Source organism: Elgaria multicarinata, chromosome 4 (genome assembly GCF_023053635.1).
Source record: "Elgaria multicarinata webbii isolate HBS135686 ecotype San Diego chromosome 4, rElgMul1.1.pri, whole genome shotgun sequence".
Lineage (NCBI taxonomy): Eukaryota > Metazoa > Chordata > Lepidosauria > Squamata > Anguidae > Elgaria > Elgaria multicarinata.
In genome coordinates, this window is record NC_086174.1 from 94,039,577 (window position 1) to 94,051,490 (window position 11,914).

At 42.1% G+C, this 11,914-nt stretch overlaps 1 protein-coding gene across 2 annotated transcripts in view; it reads left to right on the top strand.

The window, feature by feature from the left end:
• SCML4 (Scm polycomb group protein like 4) overlaps nt 1-8,559 on the top strand; it is a 49,621-nt gene extending 41,062 nt beyond the window's left edge. For both annotated transcript variants that reach the window (XM_063124837.1, XM_063124836.1), the window contains exons 6-7: nt 1,884-2,029; nt 8,434-8,559. In XM_063124837.1, the coding sequence (XP_062980907.1) occupies nt 1,884-2,029; nt 8,434-8,559 (272 nt within the window). The remainder of the gene's footprint in view (nt 1-1,883; nt 2,030-8,433) is intronic.
• The last annotated feature ends 3,355 nt before the right edge of the window (nt 8,560-11,914 follow it).

The window sequence follows — 11,914 nt, forward strand, 5'->3', positions numbered from 1 at the left end:
CTTTTCCTCTAGGAAAGAATATCCTGTGTGAAGCAGCCCATAGCCTACCAGAACACCAAAAGAAACAGTTGACAAAAGCCCTCCTTTGTGCTTCTAATTTTCTTACTAACTTTTTTGTTTTGGCTTGTTTAGCATCTTCATGCTTTTAATTCCAGATGGGAAGATGCTGTACTCTCACGCCACTGTCTCAGCTGCCTGTCGTTATGATAGCAGGGGTTATTCCATTAAGAGTATGGCAGCTGGCATATTTTTCCTTCCCCCAGCAGGAGACTGAGGCCTTTATATTTTTATAACCCAGTTCACCAATTGAGGAAGATGGCTTCTGTTAAGCAGTCTGATTCAAAATGGCTGACTTCTTCTCTTTCCCCCCTTGGCCTCTCTCTGTCATAGACACTTACTTGGAAGTAAGTCCCATTAAACTTAGTGGGACAATTTCAAGAAAACATGAATAGGAATGGACAGTAACTCAGGAAAATCAATGTTCTGAGCTAATTTAAACATTACTGATCCCTGCTTGGAGGCCATAGAGATGCATTTCCCAATGGTGGTTATTCCCCCTTTCTCAGCATTAAAAGAAGTCATGTGGATTCTCCAGAGCTCTTCCCAGCCCAGCCCACAGCACTCATTGTCTTGCTGCTACAGACTCTTGTGGTTTCTCTTGCTCTGTGCTATGTCAACCCAAACATCTCTGTACCATCAACCTAGCTAAAGAACAGAGCACTCCTGTGTCATTGTATCAGAGGCATCTAGGAAGAGGATGAAAGCCTTTTACCCTGTATTGCCTGTTGAATCTTGATTGCTCATTCAAGCTCCACAAAGGTGTTAGTAACATAACAAATGTATAAAATAATGTTTTATACAGCTTCCTGGCAGGGAACCTAAAATACAGGCCTGCAGCAGAGTTTCTCTTAGGGCAACAGGAGAGTAGGAAAGGGGAACAGTGGAGGGTGGACTGTACTTTAGGGTGTGTAGTTAATTCACTATGCCTGGATACAGCATAAGTTCACATTCACATTCTGCCTTCCTGACTTCCAACTTCTCCCTCATGTGAACAGGTCAAGAATGAACAAGCACTAATAACGTAAATGACTATTTATTAAAACATTTGTATTCTGCCCTATATCACTAGGATCTCAGGGCGGCGTACAGATAAAATCATACAAACAGTATAAAACAATAAATATACACAGCTAAAAACAAATTAAACCATTAATCAAGCTAAAACCAGTATAGAATTTAAAAGCAATAGAAACAATTTAAACTAAGTGCAGCCTTGGTGAATTTAGCCATCAAAGGCTTTGTTAAAAAGCCATGTTTTAACTTGGCACTGAAATGAGTTCAGCGTTGGCACCAGTCGGGTCTCCAAGGGGAGGGCATTCCATAGCTGGGTGCCACAACAGAGAAAGCCCCCCCCCCATACCGTATGTTTCACATTGGTGGGACGTGGAGGAGATCTCAAGTCTCATGCAGGTACTGGTTAAACTCAGAATGTTTCTGGACAAAGGGCTCCTAAGCATAGACAGTCAAGAGGCCCTGTGCAGCTATTCTGTCTTTTTCTTCTTCTTTTTTTTCTGAATGGATTTTCCCTGGTAAGAATAAAAAAACCCGGGAAGAAGTAATAGGAAAACATGGGATGGCAACATGTGGAAGATACTGTCATCTGGACCACCCCCACCCCATAAATTTCCATGAACGAGGCAGGGTGATACTGGGATAAAAGCCTCATCTGGAAGCACCGCTACTGTGAGCATGGCACAGGTCCAATGGATGACAGCTGTTGTGGTTCTACAAGTAATGGCTGAAAAATTGTAATGGAAGCAACCCAATCAGTGTGCTGATTTTGTAATTCAGACGTTGTTTGTTGTTTCTTTTCACACCAATAGCCTCAAGTCCTTCGCCAGAAAGACAAGATGTCATTCGGCCCACAAGCAAGAACCCTTTGACCTGGACGGTTGATGACGTGGTTTGGTTCGTAAAGGATGCTGACCCTCACGCTTTAGGACCCCACGTGGAACTCTTCAGAAAACATGTATGTAGGAAGTTGTCCACGATGGAATGAGATTATCCAAATCTAATCTTCAGGTGACTAACCCAGGCCTGCGCAACTTGTGATACACCAAGCCAAGTGACACCCACCAGGAGAGTGTGACAATGTACCAGGTCCTTGATAAATTCCCTGGTTGGCTGTCTGCCTGGGACTGAAAAAAATGGAGAGGTTGTGAAGCCCCTGGCAGGCCACAGTATAGGGCTGATGGGCTGCATTTGAGCCAATGGGACAGAAATTGCACAGGTCTGAGGCGCACTTGTCCTCTGGCAGCTACAAATTATGTGGCTGCTCTTGCTATATGTTGTGTCACCCCAAACACCCCTGTGTCGATGTTAACTTAGCTAGTCTGAGAACAGTCTAGTCTGGGCACATTTGTAGGCACTTCTTATACAGGATGTCTGTCAGCTGAATGGTGGGAGATTCAGGACAGATAAAGGGAAGTACTTCTTCACACAGCACACAGTTAAGGAATTTGCTACCACAAGATATAGTGATGGCTGCCAGCTTGGAAGGCTTCAAAAGGAGAATAGACAAATTCATGGAGTCCTGCTTGTGCACTTCCAGTGGGCATCTGGTTGGCCACTGTGTGAACAGTAGATCTCGAGGATGTGGACAGGACATCGGCAGTGGTGAGGGCCACCCCCTGTGCCCTTGGCCCCCTTGCCCTTCTTGCCTGATTCAATCAGCCAGGGTGGGACTGGTGCCACAGCTAAAGGAAGTGATTAATGCATCTTTGTGGGAGGGGGTCATTCCCTCTCGCTTAAAAGAGGTGCAGTAATAAGACCTTTATTAAAGAAATCTTCCCTTGACCCAGGAGATCCATCTAACTATAGGCCAGTCTCTAATGTACCATTCTTGGCTAAGGTGATAGAAGAGGTGGGGGCATTGCAACTCCAGAACCATGTGGCTAAAACTGATTTATCTGGATCTATTTTAGTCAGGCTTTTGGCCAGGATATGAGACTGAGACTGCTTTTGGTTACCTTGGTGGATGACCTACACCAGGAACTGGATTGAGGGGAGCAAGGGTCCCCTCCTGGATTGAGGGGACCCTTGTGTATGTCCCTTGGACACCTCTGTGGCTTTTGATATCCTTCTGGACTGTTTGGTGGGGCTGGTCCTTGGGGGTGCTGTTTGCAGTGGTTATGGTCCTTTCTATCAGGCTGTGCCCAGAAGATGGTGATAGGGGATTACTGTTTGGTTCCATGGCCATTGGCCTGAGGAGTCAAAGAGGATTTTATGTTGTACCCCCATCTTATATAATATCTACATAAAAACACTCAGAGGTCATTTGGAGCTTTGGTGTAAGGTGCCAACAGAGACACCCAAAGTGCTGATGATGCCCAACTCTTTGTCATGTAACACCAAGGAAGCAGATGGAGCCCTTGAACTTCACTTGGTTTCAATAGTGGGTGGGATGAGGGTGAACAATTGGAAGTTACACCCAGACAAGACTGTGGTGGTGTTGGTCACTAGAAAGCCTGATTCAGGGGCTGGAATTCAACCTGTTCTGGAAGGGTTGTGTCCCACTGAAGCATCAGGTCTGCAACTTAGAAGTGCTCCTTAACCCTATGCTGTTCCTGCTTCTTCATGTGGGCAGTTTTAGCAAGGAGTGTGCTTGTATAATTACACTTGGTGCGCCAGTTGCAATACTTCCTGAGTTGATCTGGCTTGGTGACAATATGCCTTGGTTCCATCGTGGTTAGACTATTGCAATGTGCTCCATGTGGAGCTATCCCTGAAAAGGGTCCAGAAGCTTCAATTGATGCCAAATTCAGCAGCTCGGCTGCTAACTGGTGCACAGTACGAGGACCATATTAAACCTGGCTTGAAAGACCTGCACTGGTTGCCAATTGCTTTCCAGGCTCAATTCAAGGCATTGTTCTTAACCTTTAAAGCCTTAAACGGCTTAGGACCTAGGTATCTGACGGACCGCCTATCTTGCTGTGAACCTACCTGAGTACTAAGATCTTCAGGAGAGTCCCTTTTGAGAGCACCATTGTCTGTTGGTCAGGCACATATGAAAGGGCTTTCTCCTGGGTTGCCCCCAAAGGGGGAATGTGCTCCCTCTAGAACTATGATTGGCTTCCACTCTCTTGGCCTTTAGAAAGGGTGCAAAGATGCATCTTTCCAATCTTGCCTTTTCAAATGTTGTAAGTTTTTTCTGTTTTTAACATTCAAGTTTTAATGTTGCAATGTGTTATTGTTTTAAATGGCTGTACATAGCCTTGATGGCTTTTGAGGCATGTTATTATTATTATTATTATTATTATTATTATTATTATTATTATTATTATTATTATTATTATTTTATATAGCACCTTCAAGTTTTCATGGTGCTGTACAGATTATTTATTTATATCCTCCCTTTTCCCCAATACTGGGCCTCAAGGCGGCTTTCCAAAATTAAAACATATACAATTAAAACATATTAATAGAAATATACAAAAGTTAAAAATGTAATTAAATGTGCTTCAATATTAAATAACAATTTTACAAATTGTACAAATAACAATTTTAAAAGAAGTCCAATGTATAAACAGCTCCAGACTATTCGCCAAAGGCCTGCTGGAACAAAAAAGTTTTTACCTGCCTCCGGAAGTATAGCAAGGAGGGAGCCAGTCTAGCTTCCTTGGGAAGGGAGTTCCAGAGCCCTGGGGCAGCCACCAAGAAGGCCCGTTCCCACCTGGCATGCCTGTAATGGTGGTTAATAAATGTTAATAGTAAATAAACATTACATGAATGAATAACAATGGGCAGTATTCAATATTGTACCTCCACTGTTCCTGTTGCACCAGTGGTGTCCACCGGCTGCAGGAAGCTAGTGCTTCCTAAAGCTAAAAAGTGACAGAAGAGGTTAGCAGAGCTCCTTTCTGCTAGTTCGCTGACATGTTCTGTTCTATTTTGGCTCGTTTCCAGTTGCTTGAAGAAGTGGTCTTCCAGTTGCTGAAGGATCATAGTGGGAGAGAGCACTTGCCTTTTCAAGCCTTCCTCCTGTGGGCTTCCAAGAGGTCTCACATTGGCAACTTTGTGAAATGGGATGCTCTGACCTAGCAGGGCTCTTTTTATGCTTTTATGAGAACAGCCCAGCAGAATTCTAGCATTCTGTGCTGCACCGTAGCCCGATAACTGCTGTAGATTAAAAGGTGTACAGCCACTAAATGTTCCATATTGAAGCACCCGCTAACCTGCTGCTTATAATTCAGCCAGCTTCACGGAGAAACATACAAGAGGTCTAATGCTTGATTAAGGCCATCACACAATTCAGCTCAATTATGCCGTTGAATTACTCATTTCCTTGCAATTGTTCAGCCTTTATATCTAAACTGGATTAGCAGGAAGACTCCAGAGGTGAGAGACAAGTGATTACTCCATTAACCTTAGCCATGTCTTCCGGTGAGTTAAATGATTCTACGGAGCAGGTGCATAATTTAGTTTGAAGCCCTGGACGCCGATTGACATTCCCGGCTAGCACCTGAAATCCTTGCTTTTTCAGCCAGCTAATTTGGCCCTGACATGCCAGGATTACAAAAGAAGAGGCGATGACCCGCTTCTCACTCAAGACCAACAACATGTATACTGAATTTCCGGAGGGGTAGCCGTGTTATTTTGTTACAACAAGAACAACAAAGAGTCTTGTGGCACCTTAAAGATGAACACATTTATACTGATGAAGTGGACAGTGTCCAGAAAAGCTTATGCCAGAATAAATTTGTTCACCTTGAAAGTGCCACAAGACTCTTTGTTATGTTTACTGAAAATAGTTCTCTTTTAAGTTAGTCGGAAGGCTTCTGAGTAAGCAGCATTTCATTCCTCCGGGGGACAAGATGCAAAAGAAGACAACCTGTACCTGACCCAGAATTCCCAGGTGTACTTTCCTTGCCAGTAAATAGCCCTCTCGGCATTTCTGAGGGAGGTGCGGAAGAGTTTCAGGAGAGTTTGGGCCTAGAAAAGGAGCCTGCATAAAAATTAGAAAGGAAGTGATAAGGAATGCAGATTAAAATCAAGGAAGACTAACAAATAGGAAAGCCAATCCAACAGTGAGCAGAACAGTGCAATGGGGCTGTTCATTTAATTCTGATCTGTAGCTGGAAAATGAATACTGAAGGTAGAGTAAAGCTTTTGAGTTGAGGCCAATTAAACCTGCCCTTTTACAATTATATCCTGCCTCTTCCAATGATGGATATTAGAACAGAAAGCATATATTGTTTCATGGAGCTGAACCATCTCAGTATTGATTATTCTAGCTTTCTTCCAATTAGCTGACCACCCTTTATGTTCTTTCTTGTTCGGAGTGTTTTTACTGCTGGACAAGCCAGTCTATTTTGCTCCTATGAAAACAGGAGCAGGAGTATGGCACAAAGGAATTGGGTTGGCAAAGCAATCCTTTCATTTCAGTTTCATTACCAAGAAAAGTGTGTTACACTTTAAGTAGTCACAGTGAAGCCAGGCTTCTGATTTAATGCCCGTTTGCGTTGGTTGGTGGGCCTTTTTCACAGTGCTTAACACTAAGCTTGAAATATTAGGCTTGGCAGTCAGCGTTCCCAGGATTAGATCTTAATAAAGCCACATGAAATATTTCCAGCTGCTGTATACTTTTGCAGCCTTCCAGCAGAGTGTGTGAGATGCTAGCATCGGTCATAAGTCCTGGTGGCGGTTATAAACCACTGGAGAAATTATTAATACAGATGAGATCTATAATTGAACAAAGCCTATGTCCATGGAGGCTATGTTGAGTTCTTGAATGCCATCCTGTTTCTGCTTTACAAAGCACTTGCTAAGCCAAGGATGGGGAACATGTGATCCTCCAGAAGCTGTTGAACTGCAACTCCCATCATCCTTCACCACTGAGTGGTTTGGTTAGTTGTAGTCCAACAACATCTGGAGTTGTAGTCCAACAGGAACTTGAAATGTGGTCCAACAACATCTGGAGGACCACACATGGCACGACCCTGCATTCACCCTTTCTTTTGCACCCTGGAATGCTGAATTGGGAGCATTCCACACAGCCATACTTAGGGCTACTACTCACTCTAGATTTTCCAGTTGAGGTAATATACCTAAGTAATTCAAAATGAATAGTACATACTTGCTCCTGTCAAGTGAGAACTGTGTATACCTGTACACCTTCCCTTTAAAATATTATGTGGTCCTCTGAAAAGTGCAGAGGTCATTCTGTTTTCCCCATCACCTCCAGAAGTACACTTAGCTGGGACTAGGGAGAAGAGGGCCTTTGTGGTGGCTGATCACAATGCTGGCGCTCAAGGGCTGCTTTCCCTGTCCCTCTTGACTGCCTAGAAAGGGAAGGCAGACTTTTGTTCCATGAATGGTTTTCTTGGATTGTTTTACCTTGCTAAAAGCTGTCTGGTTAAATTATTTTAATGGATAATTGTGCTTTTTATACTTTGATTCTGCCATTTTTATTTTATTTATAATTATTGTTTCAATTTATTGTTAGCCTCCTTGAGTTCAATTGAGGAAAGGCAGGTTATACATATTATTAATAAATAGATGGATGAATGATCAGGAAACTATTATTAGCTCACTGTTTAATGAAAGAATGAAAGTTCAAGTTATGCAGCATATATAAAGTGTGTGTGCACACGTACATATTAGTCAGAAAAAATATAGGCGACTGTACTTGGTTAGAATTTGATCAACAATTCCAAAGGTTTCTATACAGGAAATAAATAAAAACTGTGGTGCCATGCTGTCTTTCTTAAAATTAGGATTCCTTGCTTGTTGCACTGTCTGGGTAAGTTTATACAAAGTCATAGCCTCCCAAATTTTATCAGTGCACTGCTGTTTAGTTGGTTGCTTTGGTGATTTCCAATTATGCATTGTACATGACTTTGCAGCTATATACAATCACTTAAGGAGATCTTTATGCAGGAACTCAGAGTCATTAGGGTAAAAAACATGAAGAAGCATAAATATGAGAGTTACTAGTGGTCTCACATGGAGAAATTCCTGACAGTAATCAGCAATCATGTTCCAAAACTCCTGCACTGTTGAAGAACATTTCCACCAAAGATGAAAGAATGAACCAGTCTGGCCTCACCCCTTCCAATAAGATTGGCTATAGTTTGGCTGTATTAACTGAAGCCTTGCCAGATTAATAGACCACCTACTGAGAACTTTGCATTGTGCTTCCTTTATATTGACGTTAATTGATAAAGTTTCAAAAGAAGTCCAGATACACTGCCAGTTATCTTCTTCCAAAGGCTCACCTATGTCAGTCTCCCATGCCCATACATAGGATGGCTAGTAATCCAAAAAGGGCACAATAAAGCAGTCCTTTTGAGCTCATTGCGAGATTCGCTTCCCTCCTATGCAATATAGTTTATCAACCCCACTTTTTGATTCCTACTTTCTTTTTTTAACTAGGAGATTGACGGCAATGCTTTATTGCTACTGAAAAGTGACATGATCATGAAATATTTGGGCCTGAAGTTGGGACCTGCACTGAAACTGTGTTATCACATCGATAAACTGAAGCAAGCCAAGTTCTGACGTTTTCTAAAAAAACACCGAACAATCCCAATGTAACTCCAGAAAGTCGATGAAAGGTAACGTGTTGCCTTACAGAGAGATGTCCATTTTCAAGCTGTTTCTCCCTCTTTTTGTACTGAGAACTTGGTCTTTATACAAATGTACATCTTCACTTTTTTTTATCCAGTGGAGGGGTGGGGGATGGGTGGGGAGTCTGTTTTGCTGGTTTGTGTTAACAATTTTTCCAAAAAAGTATATAATGATGATTATTTTGTATTATTCATATTGTTCTTATTGTTAATATTATTGTTAAGTCCTATTTTTGTAATCACTAGTTGAAAATCAGACTACTTTTAGGGAAAGGAGTTTTTGGAAAGCTTTATCAAACCTTTCTCTGAGCTGCTTCACCTATGCAAGTTCATCACTTGATCTGTGCAGCATCAAGGTGACTTGCCTTTGTTAATAAGTTATCACCATCACAGGACTTTCATATCATCCCAAATACATTGCTTTTCATTGTAATCAGTCAGCACATTCAGCAGCAAGTCATCAATTGCTGAATAATCTAGTGATGTATGTGCATGGGTGAACCAACTCATAAACAAAGTCTGTCATGTAATCACCGGCATACCTCTGTCAGCAGAGGTCCAGCTTCGTTTATTCTAGTGGCCTGGGAGAGTCACAGAGAATATCTTGGGTATATGAAGATGGGAATGTTGTTTACACAGGCATCAAACTGGTGTGCATCTACATGGGAGACTTACTGTGAATTCAAGCATGTTTACATGGTATCCAGTCCTTGAAAGCTAGTCAGTATTTGTGCTGATCTTCATATCTTTCCCTTCTAGTCCAAGTTAGTGCCATCATGAACTCTCCAATGTAGTAATATACACGAAGATATTGAGACACGCAACCTCTGTTTTGTAAAACGATGGGCATACAGCATTCCCCAGGGTCAAAGCCAGAGTGGGAAGTGGTGAAGAGATTTAGGATTGCCTGGCATCTGAACCCAGTTCTTTTGACTACACAGACTGGGTCCAGTGCTTAACATCTGGAATATGTAGGTTGTGAGCTCCATATTGTTTGCATTTCTTGTGCAACAAACGTTAGCGTTACATCACTTGAACCAGGGGCTCACACATTTTGACTTGGCATCGTAATTAGTCATGCTTTGTGGTTGTCATTAACATTTTTGCTTCTGCAAATCCCCCCCCCCATTTTTGTCTCTCATTTCACACAGAGGGGAGCAGGAAGTCACATTTTGCGCAGAGCTCTGGAGTATGAATACACACCTGTCTGCTCCAAAGCTTGGTGTAACAAGAGAGAGCCCCACCCCACCCCGCACCAATGCTCTCTGCAATTTATTTATTTATTTATTTTATTTAGAATATTTATATACCGCTCTCCACTGAAAATTTGGAATTGGTGTACAAGATAAAATAAAATAAAAACAGAATAAAACACTTTAAAATAGATTTTAAAAGAAGCAAAATGCACAGTGAACTGTGGCTAGTCATTAAGGAAAAGCTTCTTGGAAGAATGATGTTTTCAGGAGGCGCCGAAAGGAATACAAAGTTGGTGCCTGCCTGACCTCCAGAGGCAGGGAATTCCATAGGAGGGGGGCCACCACACTGAAGGCTCTTCCCCTCCTGGACTCCAATCAGAGGATGGGTCTATGTGGAGAGCTCAGAGAGTCAAGGGGATGCATTAACTGCTGCACATCCTTGGCCAAGTCAAGAGTGATAACCAGGGACCAAAGAGTTCTGAGTGTAACCCAGTTTTAACAGCATCCCTCATTTAGTCACGTTTTTCTGATACAGTAAGTAGTCTGGGCAATGCTTGTTGCTCTTTCCTTAAGTAAGACGATCTTGTACCTACAAATTTGATGCAGGCACATCAACCGTAGGGTGGTAAGATAGGAGCCAAGAGACCTAGAAAGTGTTTCCAATTGACCTATTATCTTCTGGGGAGACCTGTCTGATGTCTCCCATTAGTTGAAAATCTTGAATTGTTTCAGTGGAAACAAGAAGTGGGTTTTTTGTTTTTGTTTTTTGCAATCTCAAGTACCTTGTTTTTTCCACTAGAGGGTCTGAGGATGCTAATAAATTCCACTCTTGAGCTGTGATGGCATCATTGCTTTCTAAAGAGCGACTTCCCCCTGAGCTATATCTCACCTTCAATCACATACAGAATTGCACTCCCACTCTAATCAAGCCTTCCTGATTCACAGATGGTGCATTCTGCCCTTCAGTCCCAGAAAATATTCTTGGGCTAATGCCACAACAACAGATAATGATCCCTGTTGCCAGGACTTGTGGGTAGGGAGCATACAAAGCGAACAAGTATCTTGACCAGCCGCCTTCTTAATGCTGTCCTGTTTGAAAGATGTTTGGTAATGCATTTTGAAAAAGAAAGGGGGAGCAGGAAGAGGGAGGGAAAATTAGCTGCCACATTGTAGATTCACAATGACATTAAATGTAGAAGAAACAGTTTTTTGCTGGGTTTCTCTTGCTACCTGTCAATAACCTTGTTACCTGTCAATATACATGTTATCCTATAAAACTGAAATGCATAAACCCTGCCAGTCTGCATAACAATAATATGATTTCCTACATCTAATAAAGCCATGGTTGGAGGAGGACAGGAGGTAGATCTTTAAGAGATATATTGAGGGAGATGTATATTATCCTGTTTTTCTTGTTTTGAAAATTTGTATCTAAGTAATGATCTTTCATAAGAAACTGGTGTTTTGTCATAACCTAGAGAATGTACTCCTAAACCTTTGCATTGTGCCATTCCACTCACTTTGTGTAGATAAATGTGAAACCCAATGTCTTGGACAATATACAGAGTATTGGTGTACATTAGTAGAATGAACTTCACAAGTGTATTCATTCAAGGTTTTATCCTGATATACATTATTAACACAAATAGCTTTACATCTTTATGCTGCAGTCCATAAATCCTTGCAGATCTACCAAAACCCTGGACAGATGCTCTACAGGAGAAGGAAGTAGGGTGCTTGGAGTGTGTTACAGGTGCGACATCATGGTGGGGAGTATCCACAAATATTGTTGCTCAGAGATCCTTGGCTTGGGACCCTGTTAGCATGACTGCTGGATGTGTCCCACACCAGCCTGCTGTGTGGAAAGGAGCAAATGTCATGCAGAAACCTCTTCCTGTGTGCTGATCACCTCATTGGATTGGGGCCATATATGATGATACCAAGGACCAGGGTTCCTAAGTTATTTTAAGGAGCACCTATTAACCAGGTTAAGTTTGCAAAGGTCTGGTCAATGTAAATGGAATGCATGTGTGAACGAAGTTATTGGCATATCAAGTGCTTGAAAAAGTACTGAAGCAGTAGTACTTTAGG